Source organism: Apostichopus japonicus, chromosome 2, assembly GCF_037975245.1.
Source record: "Apostichopus japonicus isolate 1M-3 chromosome 2, ASM3797524v1, whole genome shotgun sequence".
NCBI classification, from domain to species: Eukaryota; Metazoa; Echinodermata; class Holothuroidea; order Aspidochirotida; family Stichopodidae; genus Apostichopus; species Apostichopus japonicus.
Window position 1 is genome coordinate 13,634,633 of NC_092562.1, and position 17,153 is coordinate 13,651,785.

The 17,153-nt window shown below is 38.0% G+C and overlaps 1 protein-coding gene across 2 annotated transcripts in view; it reads left to right on the forward strand.

Moving 5' to 3' along the window:
• LOC139978843 (uncharacterized) overlaps positions 1–13,586 on the forward strand; it is a 50,237-nt gene extending 36,651 nt beyond the window's left edge. For both annotated transcript variants that reach the window (XM_071989374.1, XM_071989381.1), the window contains 5 exons: positions 873–988; positions 3,952–4,010; positions 7,221–7,385; positions 8,481–8,554; positions 9,243–13,586. In XM_071989374.1, coding sequence (XP_071845475.1) covers positions 873–988; positions 3,952–4,010; positions 7,221–7,385; positions 8,481–8,554; positions 9,243–9,338 — 510 coding nt within the window. In that variant the 3' untranslated portion in view covers positions 9,339–13,586. The remainder of the gene's footprint in view (positions 1–872; positions 989–3,951; positions 4,011–7,220; positions 7,386–8,480; positions 8,555–9,242) is intronic.
• The last annotated feature ends 3,567 nt before the right edge of the window (positions 13,587–17,153 follow it).

Consider the following 17,153-nt stretch of genomic DNA (forward strand, 5'->3'; position numbering starts at 1 on the left):
GCAGATGCCATTTAAAGCTTTAGATCAGAATTACTGCAGTCAGTATAATAATTCTTGGGGAAAACTTTGCTCTGAAATTGTTCTAAAATTGATGTGGCATAAATCAATTGGTTACTTTTGAAAGAATAGGATCACTTCATTACATGCAGTGGCGGAGCGTCCATACAGTCAGGGGGGGCGGATGCCCCCCCTGACGAACTCAAATGGACTGCTGGCGCCCTTTTCAGCTTTTTACCACTTTTTACTTAATCGCGGTTATTGACTTTTTTATTGCGCTCTCAACTACCTATTGACATTTGTCACATTTGGATTCTGTAATTTGGCGATGACACCTATTTATTCTTCGTTTATCTGCAAATTAGCAAGGCCCGGAAAGGGTCATTTCCGGCGATCTAGGGAGTCTCTTTACTCAAAAAATTTCTGTACACTCCGCGCCAACCTGTGGTGGGGATCCGCTTAGATAGTGTCGAAAGCGCCCCTACAGACCATTCACGCCCCTCCTGACCAATACCCCTAGCTCCGCCACTGATAACATGCTAACATTCTAATAATGACAAACCTGGAGTACTTAAGTTGCTGCATACTCAACATGTGTATCAGTACAAAGAAGGCGACCAAGGCAAGCATCGTCTTAGCTGTTTTGAAAAGGAAAGTTCCTATATCTTATAAGAATTAAGGTGTCATGTGACATGAGAATATTTATTGATTTTGTTTGGTTTTGTTTTAGTATGATAATGGACATATTTCATGAAGAATGTAGTGCACACAAAATGTAAATTAAAGATCTGCCCAAGAACAATTCAGTATTTTTTGATGATTTCATGAAAGTTCTACTACAATTATTTGCCGTTCTCTCTCTTCTTTCTTCCTAGAGTGGATCTCAGAACAGGGTTCGAACTGCACACGCCATATTTGGTATCATAGTGACGATACTTGCCTTTGTCAATGTCGTCATGGCAATATTCAGACCTCACCCTGGCGAACCGAGGTAATTCAATTTACAGACTAGGGATCACAATATACTCTGTGTGCACTAAACTCTCATGGGAAAGACAATCTAATCAACATCAAGAGTTCTCAATAGGCAGGCCCACGGGCCAAATCTGGTCCGCAAACAATTTCAAACTGACCTTGGGGGGGGGGGGTTATATGCCCACAATCTTGTGCTACATCATGATACCCTTAAAGCCTTCACCTTAAAGGCATTGAAAACTCCCCCCAAGCCGCGTGTGGCGCTCTGAAAAAGTTAACTTTCCGTTGCTTGCAAATGACGTTTTCTTCTTGTCGCTACAAAATGCAGACTGTAATGAAACGTGATGCATGTCTAATTACCAACGGTAGCAAGCTGTGTGTGTATTTTCTGGGATCGATGGTGGGGGATAACACTTCCCTTACACCTCATTCAAAACTAGGTCAAATTATCGGCATGAGACGTTTCTTTGTGCGCGTGTCTTCACACCCTTTAAAGTCATTGAAGACTCGCACCAAACCGCCTGCGGCCATCTGAAAAAGTTAACTTTCTGTTGCTTGCAAGTGACGTTTTTTTTGTGTCGCTACAAAATGCAGACAGTAATGAAACGTGATACCTTGTTATCTTTAGCTTGACCTGAGATGTCCATCGCTGTATCGTTTATACACTATGCTCTGCATGGGTATTGACCGCAGCTGTATGTACTGACTGTACACTAGTGTCTAATTACCGACGGTAGCAAGCTGTGTGTGTATTTTATGGGATCGATGGTGGTGTCTAACACTCCTGATACACCTCATTCGAAACTAGTCAGATTACCAGCATTAGACGTTTCTTTTTGCGCGAGTCTTCACACCCTTTAAGCACCTTACAGGCTTATCTTGCACATTGCTCAATCTAGGTAAAATAAGATTATTATGTTCTGTCTTTGTTTCTTTTCTCCTACAAATGTTTATTTTGTTATTTTTACTCTGAGCCTCGGTAGAAATTTAATTGAGAGACCCATGATCAACGTAGGTAGATTTTATTCCCGTTCCTATGTATGCAGATAGCATTGCTTACATGTACTGTGTACTATACAGACCATATTACGACACACAGTTACACATTATTTGAATGCATATTAGGCAATTACCCCACTTACTTCATATATTAATTTACAACAGTAAATACTGGATTTGCCCATTGTTCACTTTGTTCACATTGTTGAGGGAGCAGTATTCTAGCAAGTACCAAACATCCTTCGCATATTAACTGACAATAGTATCGCTGGATTTGCCTATTTATCGGATGGGGGAGGGAGCAGTATACTAGCAAGTACCGCACATCCTTCGCATATTAACTGACAATAGTAACGCTGGATTTGCCCATTTAGCCGATGAGGGGGGTACATATTTAGGAATCAACGCACAACCTTGATTTATTACTTCACAACTGTTTACATATAACATGCTAGCATTTTGTTGGATTGAAAAGAGATCTCCGTACAGTCTGGTTTCCTGTCTAACTTAGTTTACTATGAATAGTTCATTGGTTTGCCATTGTCTGCTAAACCATTGTACATCAAGTTTCCTATCGTCTGTATTTTGCTATTCAGCTTGAACTACTCTTTTATCTGATTTTAACTTGTCTATTGCCTTTCTATGGTTCACTTAACTATCATACATCCAGATTACACTATTGTAAACAATAGACGGAGTACATCTGCTACACGGTTTGGATTTACACCATTGTGTCTTATATAGTGTACTATTTACATCTATCTGCTGTATATATGCTTATAATATTATGTTGCTATTCAATTCAACCTAGTCTTGATATATATTACACATGTGTACTCATGATGTAGTAGTTATTTTAACCAAACAATTTTCCCTCAATTAGTCATGTAACTTTTTACACAATTAAAATATACAAACTTTTACCACACTCACAACCTGTTCTACGTGATTTCTGACTGCTTGCTATAACATTTATTATTGTTCAGAAAGTTCATCTGAATTGTTCTCTTCTTAGCCCATATGAATATCTTTTACGCTGGTTTGTAAATTAAATTATCATGTTACACTTTAATAACTATATATCTCTTCTCACCCTGTTCACTCACATTCAATACTTGGGCAGTATTAACTCCCAACCAGATTCCCCCCCTCTTTTTATCAAGAGAGTCACTATGATTCTTATATGCACTCTTATATGACGGTATGGTACCTCTCGGTGGTAGGTGTAGGCCAGTCTGTTAGGTGTGTGAAAAAACAAAAGAATTATTTTATGATATTGACGGGACAAAAAGAAGCTAAAATCTGGTTTTGTGCTTATTTGATCAAGTTTTATTGCACATCAGGAAAAGTATAATACACTAGTGCATGTGTTGAGCTTAATGAATAAATCAAGCAAGGTTTACAACATTCATGTGATCTGCTGATTTTCAATTTTTTAGCTTTAAAAATAGGCTGAAGTCGTTTCAAAAATTTCATTCTATCATATATGTGGCAGTTGGGCAGATGATGAAAGCCAACTTAATTATATTTCCAGTTCCAGATAATTAAGAGAAAAAGTAAATTCTATTTTGTCTAGGGGGCATTGATATTAAAGACAGATTCAAATCTCTGAGATTGGTCCGATATACAACCAGACTAGTGTGTTTATCCACTTAGAACAATCAGTCATATTTGACATACTTGTGACAAAAAGCATTAACTAAAGAAGTTGTCTCAAAATTCCTTTTTTTTAATCTATTGGAATGTACAATCTAATCCCGCTGTTGCTCAATCTCCATTAATGTATGATCCTAAGCATCAGGCCACCTAATTTTTACATCCTATCCACACTGGCTTTTTGCACTAGTTGAGCAGTTTTGCTAACATCGATGTTTTTTACTCTCTCCATAAATGTTTGGAATCAAAAACATTTATATATTGACTATATATATTGTGAATGCCATTTAATAAAGGTTTTCCAATTTTTGTTATCATTTCCAGGAGAAATTTATACAACTGGGCTCACTGGGCAGTAGGTACTTCAGCTCACTTGATGGCTTGTAAGTATACCATGATGACGGAAATCTCTTTACCGAGCAAACTAGTCAAAAAACAACTATCAAATTTTGTTCATGGATCATTCAGCAATGCACATGAATGTGATATTTTAATAACATTGTGAATATGAAGGCCAATGGCCAGAAGTTACAACTGCTTTAACACAATGCTGATGCTGATGATCACAGTAGACATAATAATAATAATAATAAATGAGACTAATATAGCGCCAAATCAGTAGACAAAAGCCACTGCTCAAGGCGCTTTACAAAGAAAACAGATTAATTTACAAAAGAACAAGTGAAAAGATGGGTCTTAAGTAGACTTTTGAATGTAGAAAGTTTAGAGCATGTTCGAATGTGATCTGGTAAATTGTTCCAGAGATAAGAGCCAGAGTATTCGAAGCTTCTGTAACCATATGTCTTCAAGCGTGGTTTAGGAACAGTTAAATACAATTTGTTGGACGAACGAAGTGTGCGGGTTGGAATATATGGCAATAGAAGTTGCGACAGGTATACAGGCTGTTCCAGATGATGAGCACAAAACGTGAGAAGAAGTAGTTTATATATATATATGTAGTGATATATATGTCAGGGTGATGGTTCAACTGTCAGGAACCCATGATGCTGTCAAATTGTGGTTGTCCAGTGGCAATAATTGTCATAGAGAGGAAATGTCTGTTTCTGTTTGTTTTCTCCACATCACCTCAGTGAGGTATAAGAGACATTTGTACGGTACTTATCAATAACAATCGAGAGATTAAGAAAATAACAAATAAAATATAACTTAAGAACATAGGGAGTAAATAGAAAAGACAAAAGAATGACACACGCTCTTTCAACGTTTTGTGCTGAATAGTTTGTAAAGGAGAAAGAGGGGGGTGGGGGGGGGGGAGAGGAGGGAGGTAGACTTTAGAATAGTCTCAATATCAAACATGGCACCAGAGACTACTTCCTTAAGAGACAAAAGATTTTAGAATTTTACTACAAAATTTACTTAGGTTTACAAGGACACATGTACCCGATGATTGTAACAAATGCTTCATTTCAATAGAACTGGATTTGTTCCTAAAATATGGTCTCAAGAACTCAATCCTATCATCTGAAAAGTAAGGACAAACAAAAATGTAATGAAATTTGTGATTACCAGAGTGGTAGAGATCTGCCTGCAAGCCAATAGTGACTGTTATGCTGGACAGAAGAAGTCAGGAGGATTAAGCTCCAGTACTCTGAGATGATCGAAGAAGTGTCAAACATCTCAAATTATCAGAGAGGGCGTTGTAGTCAAGTGGTTAAGGCAGTGGACTTGTGATCTAAGGATCACAGGTTTGAGCCCTGGCCAGATCATTGTACTGTGCTCTTGGGCAAGGCACTTTTTCTCCATTGCCTCTCTTCACCCAGGTGTATAAATGGGGACTTACGAGGTAACTAGTATATATAGTTGCGTGCGCCGGTTTGTGGCTGCACCCTATGGGAAGTCCCCCAGGGGACACGTGGCTGTGGTGCACTGTGGTGCCCCAGGAGAGATTGTTTGAATTGTGCACACTTTGGTGTGTAGGTGTGACAAGTTACCAATGACCTGGGTTAAGTACAGCGCGGCAAGACTTTATTGTAAGCTGCGCTATATAAGGACTGTTAATTATTATTATTATTACATTACAATCATAAAATGAATGAAAATTTTTGTTTTCAGAATGCTCTGAGGGGACAAACACTAGTAAATGTTTTGTAAAGAATTTCAGTCCTTGAAGGGGAATCTGTGTTTGAATTGTTTGAAGTGCTTTGGTGTGTAGGTGTGATAAGTTACCAATGACCAGGGTTAAGTACAGCGCAGCAAGACCTTATTGTAAGTTGCGCTATATAAGAACTGTTAATTATTATTATTATTACATTACAATCATAAAAATGAATGAAAATTTTTGTTTTCAGAATGCTCCCAAGGGGACAAACACTAGTAAATGTATTTTAAATAATTTCAGTCCTTGAAGGGGAGTCTGTTTGAATTGCTTGCAATAGCTCTGTGAAGGACACTGCAGGGAATCATTTCTCCAGTATCATCCCAAAATACTATACAAAATCATCAAATTGCTATATACAAGTGCAAAGATGTATAGGATTTTTTTCTTTCTTTTTTTACAAAGGGAACATAGTATTTAATATGAACTTATAAAGTCAGGCACTTTGAAACTGCTACACAAAAGTTTGACACTAAATTAATCCCTGCACTGCATGCAAGAAATCAATATATAGGAAACTTGAATATGTCATAGCGTCATTGGCACAGGCCTACCGTCCCTTCACTCACTCTACCAGGAGCGAACATTAAAACGTGTTAAAAATATATTGAAAGATGATTACCACCCAGCAACTGATATTTCAAGTTCCTGCCTTCAGGCAAAAGAATGCATACTTTTAAGGGTTCTAAAAGATTTACTGACAGTTTTCATCCTTCTGCTGTGGAGGTATTCAATGCGCACCAAAACCGTTAAATAATTTTATACTCCAATATTTTAATATTTTATGTACAATTACATACTTTGTAGACTTTGTATTGGATATGAGGGCATTTATATATTTTTGTACGCTTTTTTTATTTTTTATTTTTTATATGATTGGCTGAATCTATCTACCTACCTATCTATCTACCTACCTATCTACCTACCTACCTATCTGGACAGGAGAAAGATTGTGTATTGTGACCCCTTGAATTCTCTTACGATGGAGTATAGTCACATATATGTGAGAACCAGTAAATAGTGTTAACCCACATGTCATGAATGTAGATTCCTTCCGTGCCAAACAAAATCAGTTTTGTAGTTTCAGTAGACTTCATGGCTGTGCCTTTCTAGCAACCTGTGAAAAACAGACTGCTATCGAGATCATTAACAAAATACTGTGCGGGCAGGCAATGCTCATTGTTGAAATGTAAAATGTACAAACTTATTTTGATGGGAGGTGTAGATGAGATGCAGCAAAGGGAGATGTTCTCCTGCTCAATAATGTGGGGTTTACTGAATTCCATTGAGCTTTCAAAACACAATCATCATTGAAATACTACTAACTCTCCTCACAAACAGACTATAACATCCCTTTGCATCGATGGCCTCATAGAAGTATATATAATAATATCTCTATAGAGTAACTCTTAATCTGAAGTGGAAATGCAGTATTTATAGTGCTCATCAAATTAGCTTTTCTTTTCAAATTTTGTAGTGGCTACTATCTTACTAGGGACAGTCAACCGTCCAGAGCAGGTTGCAATCCCTCTTCTACCCACCCTGAGTCGGTACGTGGTTTGGATTGTGGCTGCGTTTATTACTTTCCATGTGGTTTTGTGGATCATCTTGACCTTGTATAAAGTCAAACAAAATTCCGAAGGTAAGTCTTTTTTCTTCCATAGTTTCAAAAGCACCAGAGTCATTCCATCGGCAATTGTGAAAGTTTTGCGATAACTAATCCGTACGTGTGTGAACGGGCTATACTTGGAAATTAAGGTGAACATTTTGTTCCCAGGAAATGATATTGACCCCCCTCCTCCCCCCTCCCCTTTTTACTCCTGCCACGTTGACATAGGTTGGTCAGTATCTTCTCTGTATGTTTAAATGGAGGGTTGGCATCTTGAGGACCTCTGAGTACTTTGGTAGCTCTATGCTACAGGGATGAATGCTCAAGTTTAGAGCACCTCGTTTAGATAAACAAGTATTTTGTTCGAGATTAAACTCCAATGCCAAGAAACATGAAGTTAACCATAGAAGTCTCATTATTCATCACTTTATAGTGCAACGTACATGATGCTTTTCTGGTAAAATTTCAGGCTATGAAACTATTCAATGACTTTGGGGTGCCTTTATCTGGGAGCCATGAATAAACATTAGTTTGTGGTTGTAAGCAATCGCAGCTTAAAGACAGTTTGAGCTTCCTCTACGAACAAGAGGCAAAAAGAGAGATCAAATTGAAATTGTACAAGGCCTATTCCACATGTGAAGATAATTCTGGGACAACTAGTACATAAAATCCAGCAAATATTTCTGGGGACAACTTTAATCCGGGGTGGTAAATGAAAATCCGGGGGAGTCATGATAACGTATCGGTATTGACTAATGCAAATGATAGTTTATATGAGCATTTTAGACATTCATTAAATAATTTATTCTACATTTCTCAAGCAGGGTCACAAAATCTTCACAATTTTTTTATAATCTACAGTAACAGTGAATATCTTGAAAATGGAAAATTGCCCCTTGCTCATTTTTTTTAAAAACTCCTGGACTATGACATAAAGACACTCAAATTCAGCCTAGAGTGGGCCTTCAAATTTAAATGTACAAACAAAAGTAGAAGGGGTGAGGGGAATGTGGGGGGTGGGGGGGGGGTTGAGATGACCAAAATCACTTGAAGCATGTACAAACATATAACCAAGAGTGAACAATTTCTTTTAACTGTTTATTTCTCTTTTCTTTTCTGCAAACACAGAACAGAGCAATGATATTCCTATGAATGGAGGTGACAATGGTGTGCCACCTCCTTCAACTTCTGAGGCAAAACAGGTAAGCCCTCCGACAAATCAGATCACTGAATATTGATGGAATGTGGCATAATCAGGCATTTTTGGGTTGGATTGGGAGAGATGGGAAGTGTTGGAGAGGGAAGGGTACGGAAGAAGAATTTGTATAAAAAATAATTATGTCTTATTATCTTTACACGAAGGATGAGCAAATTAAGGTAAAAAAAAGACAGTTTTTCAAGAGATTTGATTTTTTTTTTAATGTACAGAACTAGTATTCCATTTATTTAACCCTTTGTAAATCGTATCTCATACATCACAATACATTTAAGTCTTAACAGCAATGGAAATCATAAGCACGAAAGAATATATGCCCTCTCCCCTACCCCTTCCCCCTCGGCTTACCCCTCCTCCCTCACACACACTCTACCCCTCACTCTACACCTGGCCTGTTTGAAATCTTAAAGAGCTTGGCAACTGCCATACAGTTTGATAGCTATGACATGTGAACAACATTGGATAAATTAATTAAATTCAGTGGTGGCACAAGCATTATGGCACCCCTTCTCCCCACCGCCCCCCCCCCCACACCCCCTCCTCCAAATTGTAATGTTACCTAATTGTTACTGAAAATTAAATACACAAAGATAAAGCAAGTTGCTTTAATGTATGTCTTTGGCTTTTATTTAACACTGTTCATGTTTGTTGTTGCTTTTTTCCCTCTTCCCCAGATATCACCAATGATGATGAGCCTCTACTGGGTGTACGCTAGTGTCACCATCCTAATCACTTTGGTGATTATCATCTTAATATTCATTGAACAATAAAAAACATGCAGCAGGGTCAAGAGGCTGTCTTACATAGACTAAAATACCCAACATTCCCTGTCAAGTCTGGAGTCGTAATACACCAGAGTAGTCAGGACACAGAGTTACTGCTACATATCCAAACGCATGGAAACATGCTTTGCAAACATTTCTTAAAAAGTTATCTGTGTTGCCTACAATTTTCAATATAAATGATGCTTAAAAGATGCTTAAAAGATGTTTAAAGATGCTTAAAAGAGTAGTTTCCTAGAGATTGAGATCATGGGAGTCATATTGAGACAGATTAAACTAGACGGACAATTTTTAGGAACATCTCAAAGAGGAATGATGTATCGAAAAAGTGGCTTTCAGATGATTGAAGTTTATAACATGGGTGACCACTATTGGACTTTCTAGCATATTTGGATGAAATAGTGGGATAACCTTAAAGAGATAAAAAAAATATGTATATATCAAAATGAGCGAAGAGTCTTGGGAAGTTGATGGATGGTGACGTGTACTAATTGATGTTGTAAGTACTATATTTTAATATATCTAACCTTGATTCTGAAACAGACATGTTTTAAAATTGCTGTAAACCTATGGGTCTTTATATGTCAAATACTTTGTAATATCTTTTCACACCTGAGTCCCAGAAACCTCATGAGTAAGTTGCCGATGCCAGACACGTTCCTGTTTCCGTGGGCTTTATAAAGTGGCCGACGGCTGGTTATACAGAGAATGGTCTTTACAGGCCAAATGTAGCTTCAGTTTTGGTAAAGTTATAAAGTATGATGGAAGTTGTTATTTTAACAAAATACAACATATATGCAATAATAGTTCAAAGGAGCTTTCAAAATGGATTGTAAGGATGTACATTGGGTTTTTTAGTATTTTCCCAAGGGGTAGGAAACCATCAGAGGCTCACTTAAGACCCTATCGACACTAGCTCATATTAAAGGCATTGAAGACTTGCCCCAAACCGTGTGCGGCCATCTGAAAAAGTTCACTTTCTGTTGCTTGCAAGTGACGTTTTGTTTGTGTCGCTACAAAATGCAGACAGTAATGAAACGTGATACCTTGTTATCTTTAGCTGGACCTGAGATGTCCATTGCTCTATTGTTTGTACACTGTGCTGTGGGTGTATTGACCGCAGCTGTACAGTATGTACTGACTGTACACTAGTGTCTAATTACCGACGGTAGCAAGCTGTGTGTGTATCTTCTGGGATAGATGGTGGGTGTCTAACACTTCTGTTACACCTCATTCGAAACTAGGTCAGATTACCGGCTTTAGACGTTTCTTTTTGCGCGAGTCTTCACACCCTTTAAGCCTTCTCTTTTCGATAAGTGTCCAGAGAATTGCAAAGCAGTTGAGTAATTGCAGTACCATTCCTGCTCCAGAAACCACCATCTGTGGTCGACATCCAACAGACGAGACTGTACCTCAGCATCTGAACACTTAATCACCTCATTCATACCTCATTCATCATCAATGCAGCTATGGTTTCTGTTTCTGTTAAAAACCCCTCTCTGGTATCACGACGAGGATGTCGGTATGCAGCGCAGCAGTGCTAGTACCATTGCGTGGGCAATCTAGTTTTAAACACCTCAAGACTAGGGCTCTCCTTAACGACCGAGGATTGTGTATTCCAGTCTTTTATAGTCCTAGGATAGAAGCTATACTGAAAAGCACAATGATTATGTGGAATTTGAGTATAGCAGCCACGTCTCCCTAGTTTCAAGAAGGGATTAGTCTCGTTTGGGACTGCAACTAGGCCATTAATAATTTGATAGAAAAGCATGAGTCTGGCCCTTTTCCTTCTTTCTATGAGGGGTTCCCATTTCAAAGTCTTTAAGATCTCAGTGACACTGGATTGCCTACGGGAATCACGAGTGGTGATCAAAGTTCTTTCGAAATAACCAAACACCAATTCACAAACCAGAAATACCAAATCCATGAACGATCTCCACTCAGCAACACTGCAAAACGGATGGCAGTTTTGATTAGGGTGAAGGGAATCTGGTTCCTGCATGGACGGTGAGGCTTTGAACCAGAAAACTAAGTTTAGGATGGACACTGTAACTGCTATACAAGCCTCCTGTGCCTATACCATTTCATAGTTGTTGTATCATACTGTCAGTGCAACGTTATCATGTTCATACCATTTTTCTTTATTTTTTTAATTCTCTCATTATATATTTATTTGCGAATAAAAAGCTCAAAAATTAATTCCACATCGTAAGATTCCTTGACAATATTGCACAATTTTTCTTCTAAATTCATGGTTTTATCCACCACTTTTGCTATTATTGTTAATAATGGAGTATATATATATAGTGTTTCATATTATTTCCAGGTATAAATGTTGTATTATACATATTTAAGCAGAAGATATTTTCTATATAAAAAGCAAATATTGTAAAAATATTATTATGAAATATTCGATTCATTCATGGAGAGAATAACATAATTGATAAACAAATATACTGAGCCTGTGAAGAGTTCTAAACCTTGCAGCAAGGGGAACGCTTAATGTCAACTTCTGATCTTAGCATATGTTACGTAATTTGCGGTAATAAGTTCAGGACACAGTGTTATTCGTTGCTTTTCTTCTTTATATTATTATATCGGACTCCACGAAATACCACCGCTTCCTTTTACAACTCCGAAAACATCAAGCCTTCATTAACAACGCCTACCATCTTCCCCAAAACACTTCCACCTCTGTCCTATAACACAACTTCGGCTTCTCCCTTTCCTTTTCTCTCGTTAATACTTTTTAAGAAAAGTCACCCAGGAAAGAACCTGGGCACGAAACCCAAACTACCAAACGACTGATACGCTCTCAACCCCAGTCCCCTTGCATCGAGACTGTGGCTGTGTGATCATCGTCGGGTGTGTATCACCATTCACCTCGAAAGGGAACAGGTACCACACATGATCTTTAGCCAAAAGGCCTAAAAGCGATCTCTAGTTAATATGTTCGCTCCTCAACTCACAAAAGCCACTGCCTAACTGCCCTAAACCCTTCTACCTTCCTCTCCTCATCTCTAGCTTTATCATTTAATCATATTAGCAAGTCTCTACATGTCTAAGTAATCCCAGCTTTTTAATCCGGGCCTTAAGCAGCTTTCTTTTCCTCAGTTTACTTGCAAACTTCATAACAGCGTATGTCTGTGCCTACTTTATATAGAAATCGGGCAATCAGGGAAAGTGCACGTGACCCTTATCATGAGCAGTAGCGGGGGGGGGGGGGGGGAGCTGGTCCACCAGGGGCAGACTCACCTGTTGGAGACTGCCCAAGGAGTAATGGAGAGGTGTGTTGGTGGGGCATTAGCTTCCATAACCTCCAAGTCGAATCCGAAACTTTGTATGATTGAGTACAAGTTGTATGAATGTTGTGGTATTTATCAAGTATGCCAGTTAAGTTGATTTAGGTCAGCTTGGTCGGTTAAAACTCAACACTTTATCTCAGGCAGGGGCTACCAAAAACCTGACTTGTTTTATTGCTGGCAAATTCCAGTGGAATTGAAATCTGTTTAGCCCAGATCACTGTCACTCTATCCCTTCTAGTACCATAAATTAATATTTCCAAAAAGTGAATTCTCCAAAAGAGGTAACCTGGAAATGTCTGTATTTACTCTGAAATTTCCTGAGTGTGCTGTCTGTAATTCCATATGTGAACTGATGCATATTGGGTCCTGCACTCACTCTCAATTATACTCAGAATATCGATGTATGTGTGGGGAAGGGGCAGGGGTAGAAATTTCTGATTGTGCAAGTTTGACATTGTTGAAATTGCACAACCATTACCCCTTGTCGCACAAATAACAGAACTTACCATAAAGTAATTTTCGTAGTTTTTCATATGTCCGTTGAGAATTGCTGTTTGGATTGCTAAATCTGTAAATCATATAATTGTCCTAGAATCACAAAGCTAAAGACACTCAATTATGTATTAAAGACAAACGTTTTGACTTATAATCATGTGTATTTTATGCACAGTTTTGTATCTATATTTTCTTGTGTGTTCTTTCTTCTTCCTTAATTAAAAATGATGAAGATGTTTATTCCAAATAAATGTAAATGATTTTTTTTTTGCTAGGCAAAGTTGAAAGTATTCTAAGATATATCCTATAATTTGGTAAAGGATTAATATTTGTACAAGATGGTTCACAGTTGGAATTGATTTCCTCTTAAGAAACTAATATTTTATTGTTCTACCGATGGTACGTTACTCTGGTCTTTCAATAAAAGTGAATTGAATATCTTCATTTAGTATTCTTTACTCTTATTATACTAAATTAAGATGCCATTCTTCCGATTTTTGGCGGAAATCTAATTCCCCCTCCCACATAAACCAATAAATCTCCTGATTTATTGCACCCTTTGCCATTGTCATATTTTTATTTTCACCAATGAATTCGGAAACCATTCTTTTATAAACAAAAATTTTAAAAACAGCATAAAGAAAAATCAAGTCCCATTTATCACAGAGTACGTAAGTTTCGTTTAACCATTCGTTTTAACCCAATGGGATTCATTTCCTATGGTTCTGTCTTATAGATATCCATCGATCACTATACTGAACGACTGGAATTAAACCCAATACCAAACTTTCGAAACTTCACACAAGAGTACTGTACTGATCACGTGTTAGTGTATATAGATCACAGTAATTTCGGCGATACCGCATATTGTGGAATCTTACATCAAGGCCGGGGGGCACAGGGGGCACGTGCCCCCCCCCCACTTTTCTTCAGGTTAAAAATGTGCCCTTTTTCTACATAAAAATTGAGGTGTCTCAAGTTAGCAATTAGAGGCCAGGGAACCAGAATGAACTCTCGGGAAGGGCCGTTTCCGGCCATCTGAGGGGTTTGTAAAACCAAAAAATTTTTTGTACGCTCCGCGCCAACCGATGGTGACGCTCCGCTCAGATAGTCGTGCATACAACTTTGCAAATCCTGGCTACGCACCGGACTTTTAATGAATTTCTGTCGGTCAAACTCAAAGCTATTTCGAATGGAAAAAAATTGTTAAGATATTAACAAGAAATAAACTCTAATTCGGAAGATTCCTACATTAGCAACTAGCATGATTTCACCTCATTTTGTCTCAAAAGTAAACTTGTTCCTTGTTTCCCAATTTGCTCATTGGATATTGCAGTGCTATATGCATATTTTCCTAGAGAGGGGGGCCTTGATGGAGTGATGTGTATACGCAAATAAGATAATACAATAAGAGTTATAAAGGGTACTAAATATAAGGCTGCATCAGTCCAATCGAATTTCTGCAAAGTGCCCTTTGATGTCGGTGCCCCCTAGATTAAAAGTGCTTCCACCGCCCTTGAATCGCATAGAAGATGTTACAAGGCGGAGTGTATAGCCTAGTGGTTAACGCCGGCGTCTCCCAGTCATGAGATCCCCGGTTCGATTCCCCGCCGACAGCAATGTGTGTCGTCTGGCAAGGGTGTTGTTCAATAACAACTTCCTGACATGGACGTTAAATGAATGTGTGCCGAGAGATTGGCTTCGGTCAGCTTGCGAGTCTATAAGCCTCCATGGCTTCTTTCGCGAGTTCCTGCTTGCGGGAAGATCACATATACATACATACATACATACTAATTTGTCACTTGTCAGAATAAACAGAAATGACGATATCAAATAGAAGTGAAGGAAAGTTTTCATTGGAGCTGACCTCAGTAAAGATACAGTAATTACAACGGTCTTATTACTCCATACACATCTCATCTGAAACTAAATCTGCTAGGTATAGCCATCAAATTTTACATGATTTATATACGCCGACCGATGTATCATATATAGTATATTATAATATAGCTAGGCCTAGCCTTGTACTAATTGTAATTACAACACTGCCAATGTTTGTTGTGTGCTAGCGTAACATTAGGGCCTAACTTTAAAACGAACAGACTAAGCTGCTCAAATTATCGTAGCCAACGTTTGATGATATAGGATACAGTTGTAAGATTCTTTCAATTTTGGGTTCATGTACAGCGCCACTAATTTTGAGTTGCTATTGCTAACTAGGAATGCCAGCGTTAGAACGCTTCTCTCCGCTCGGTCACGGCAATTGGTCTGTTTATTGCTAACCAGTTTGAAAGCTAACCATGCGATGATAAATGTAAGTCTTTCGAACATTTCTGTACATTTTCATACGTTGATTTGCCTTGTAATTTGTTGTCAACTAGCTGTCTTGATTCACATATGGTTGTCTTGTTGTAATAGTAGAGGTCGCCATTTAGTTGCTCTGTACTTTTACTAAGTACTGGTGTAATTGAAAGGCAAAGCAGCATAAATGAGAGTAAGTTTTCTGCGATTAAGTGGAGAGTGTATACAACTACTTTATTCAGTCATTTTCCATAATATTCCACGTTTAGGCTATACTTCATGTTTTGTTACAGAATTGAATGGCAACGTTTGCGAAACTTCACAAATAAATTCATCTTAAAGTTAAACTTATAAAGGGCGTCTGCTAATTGCTATATCATTATATTACCCGTGTAGACGCTTGAACACTTTTCTACAATAACGTTACAGATTTGAAAGTATGTATGCCATGAAACTAGCAATGTGAATGGCAGTTTCAAAAGCGGTCAGTGGTTTGCATTAAGTTTGAAAAATATGTATGTCGGTTGCACTGGTAATATAAATTTACATGTTAGGATAGGAGGATATGCCATGAGCATCAAATTTAATATGATCTGGAAGTCTCCACAGTAGGAACATGTACCAACCATGGAGGGTCATGTGACCTCCTGTCAGGTGTTACTAACATGTTATTTAACACTTAGTCAATTTAAAATGAAAAAGTGGCTGATAGATAACAGAACGCCACATTGTAACACTATTAAATTATTAACAGGTCTTTACAGTAAAACTGAGAATAATTGCTTGGATTTGGATGATAATGATGTTTCTTTCTGTCTCATACAAAGCTTGAGCTGCATGGACCCTGGCTGCCAATCGAACATATACTGCCAGTCTTATAGATTGCATATATGGCAGTCACACCTATCATGTTGCACGCTTTTTTAAGTTAAACTTGTGTTGCTAAGGCATAGCGAATCCACTCGTCTGCATATTGTTTCTCTATAAAGTGTGTACAGTCATATCATAAGCATTTAAGCCTTCCAGTTGCAGTTTGATTGCTTGAAAGAAAATACTCCAAAATGGAAATTTTGGAATTGAAGAAAATTTGTAGTAAAACATTGAAAAAATATACTACTAAGTTGATTCCATGGTTTGCACTGTAGCTTCAACAGGAATGTGGTAGCTATGAGATATCATTACATTTAGTTGTTTATAGAAAACACATGTATGTATTCAAGGGGTAATACTTGAGATGAGAGTTACAAGGGGGCATGTTATACCACCCTCCATGGTCGGTATTTTGTTTCTTGTGTGTATCCTCATTGACATAGTCCCGATTTATGTATACGCTGATGTCTACGAGTTGAAAAGTATTATAGCCTAACACCTTAACGCAACATAGACTAACGTTAGGCCCTAGCTTAGGCTACTCTTTGTGCATGTAGAGTATGTAACTTAGGATAGGGATACCCAGTGCTTTATTGCCTATCTCTCTTTGGACAATCTAAGTGTCACTGACAGACAGCCAATTGCAGATTATCTTTTTTCAACTGCTAGCTTAACGTTAGTAACATCTCAGCCTAGTGTTTATAGTAATAACATAATAGTGGCCATCATCGTAGCCTATAATTATCAGCTTTTTAAGTAGTAATAGTAAATTTACTTTTGTGAAGGACACATCTCCTTTTTATACTCAAGGAAACAAATGTACACAATTGGA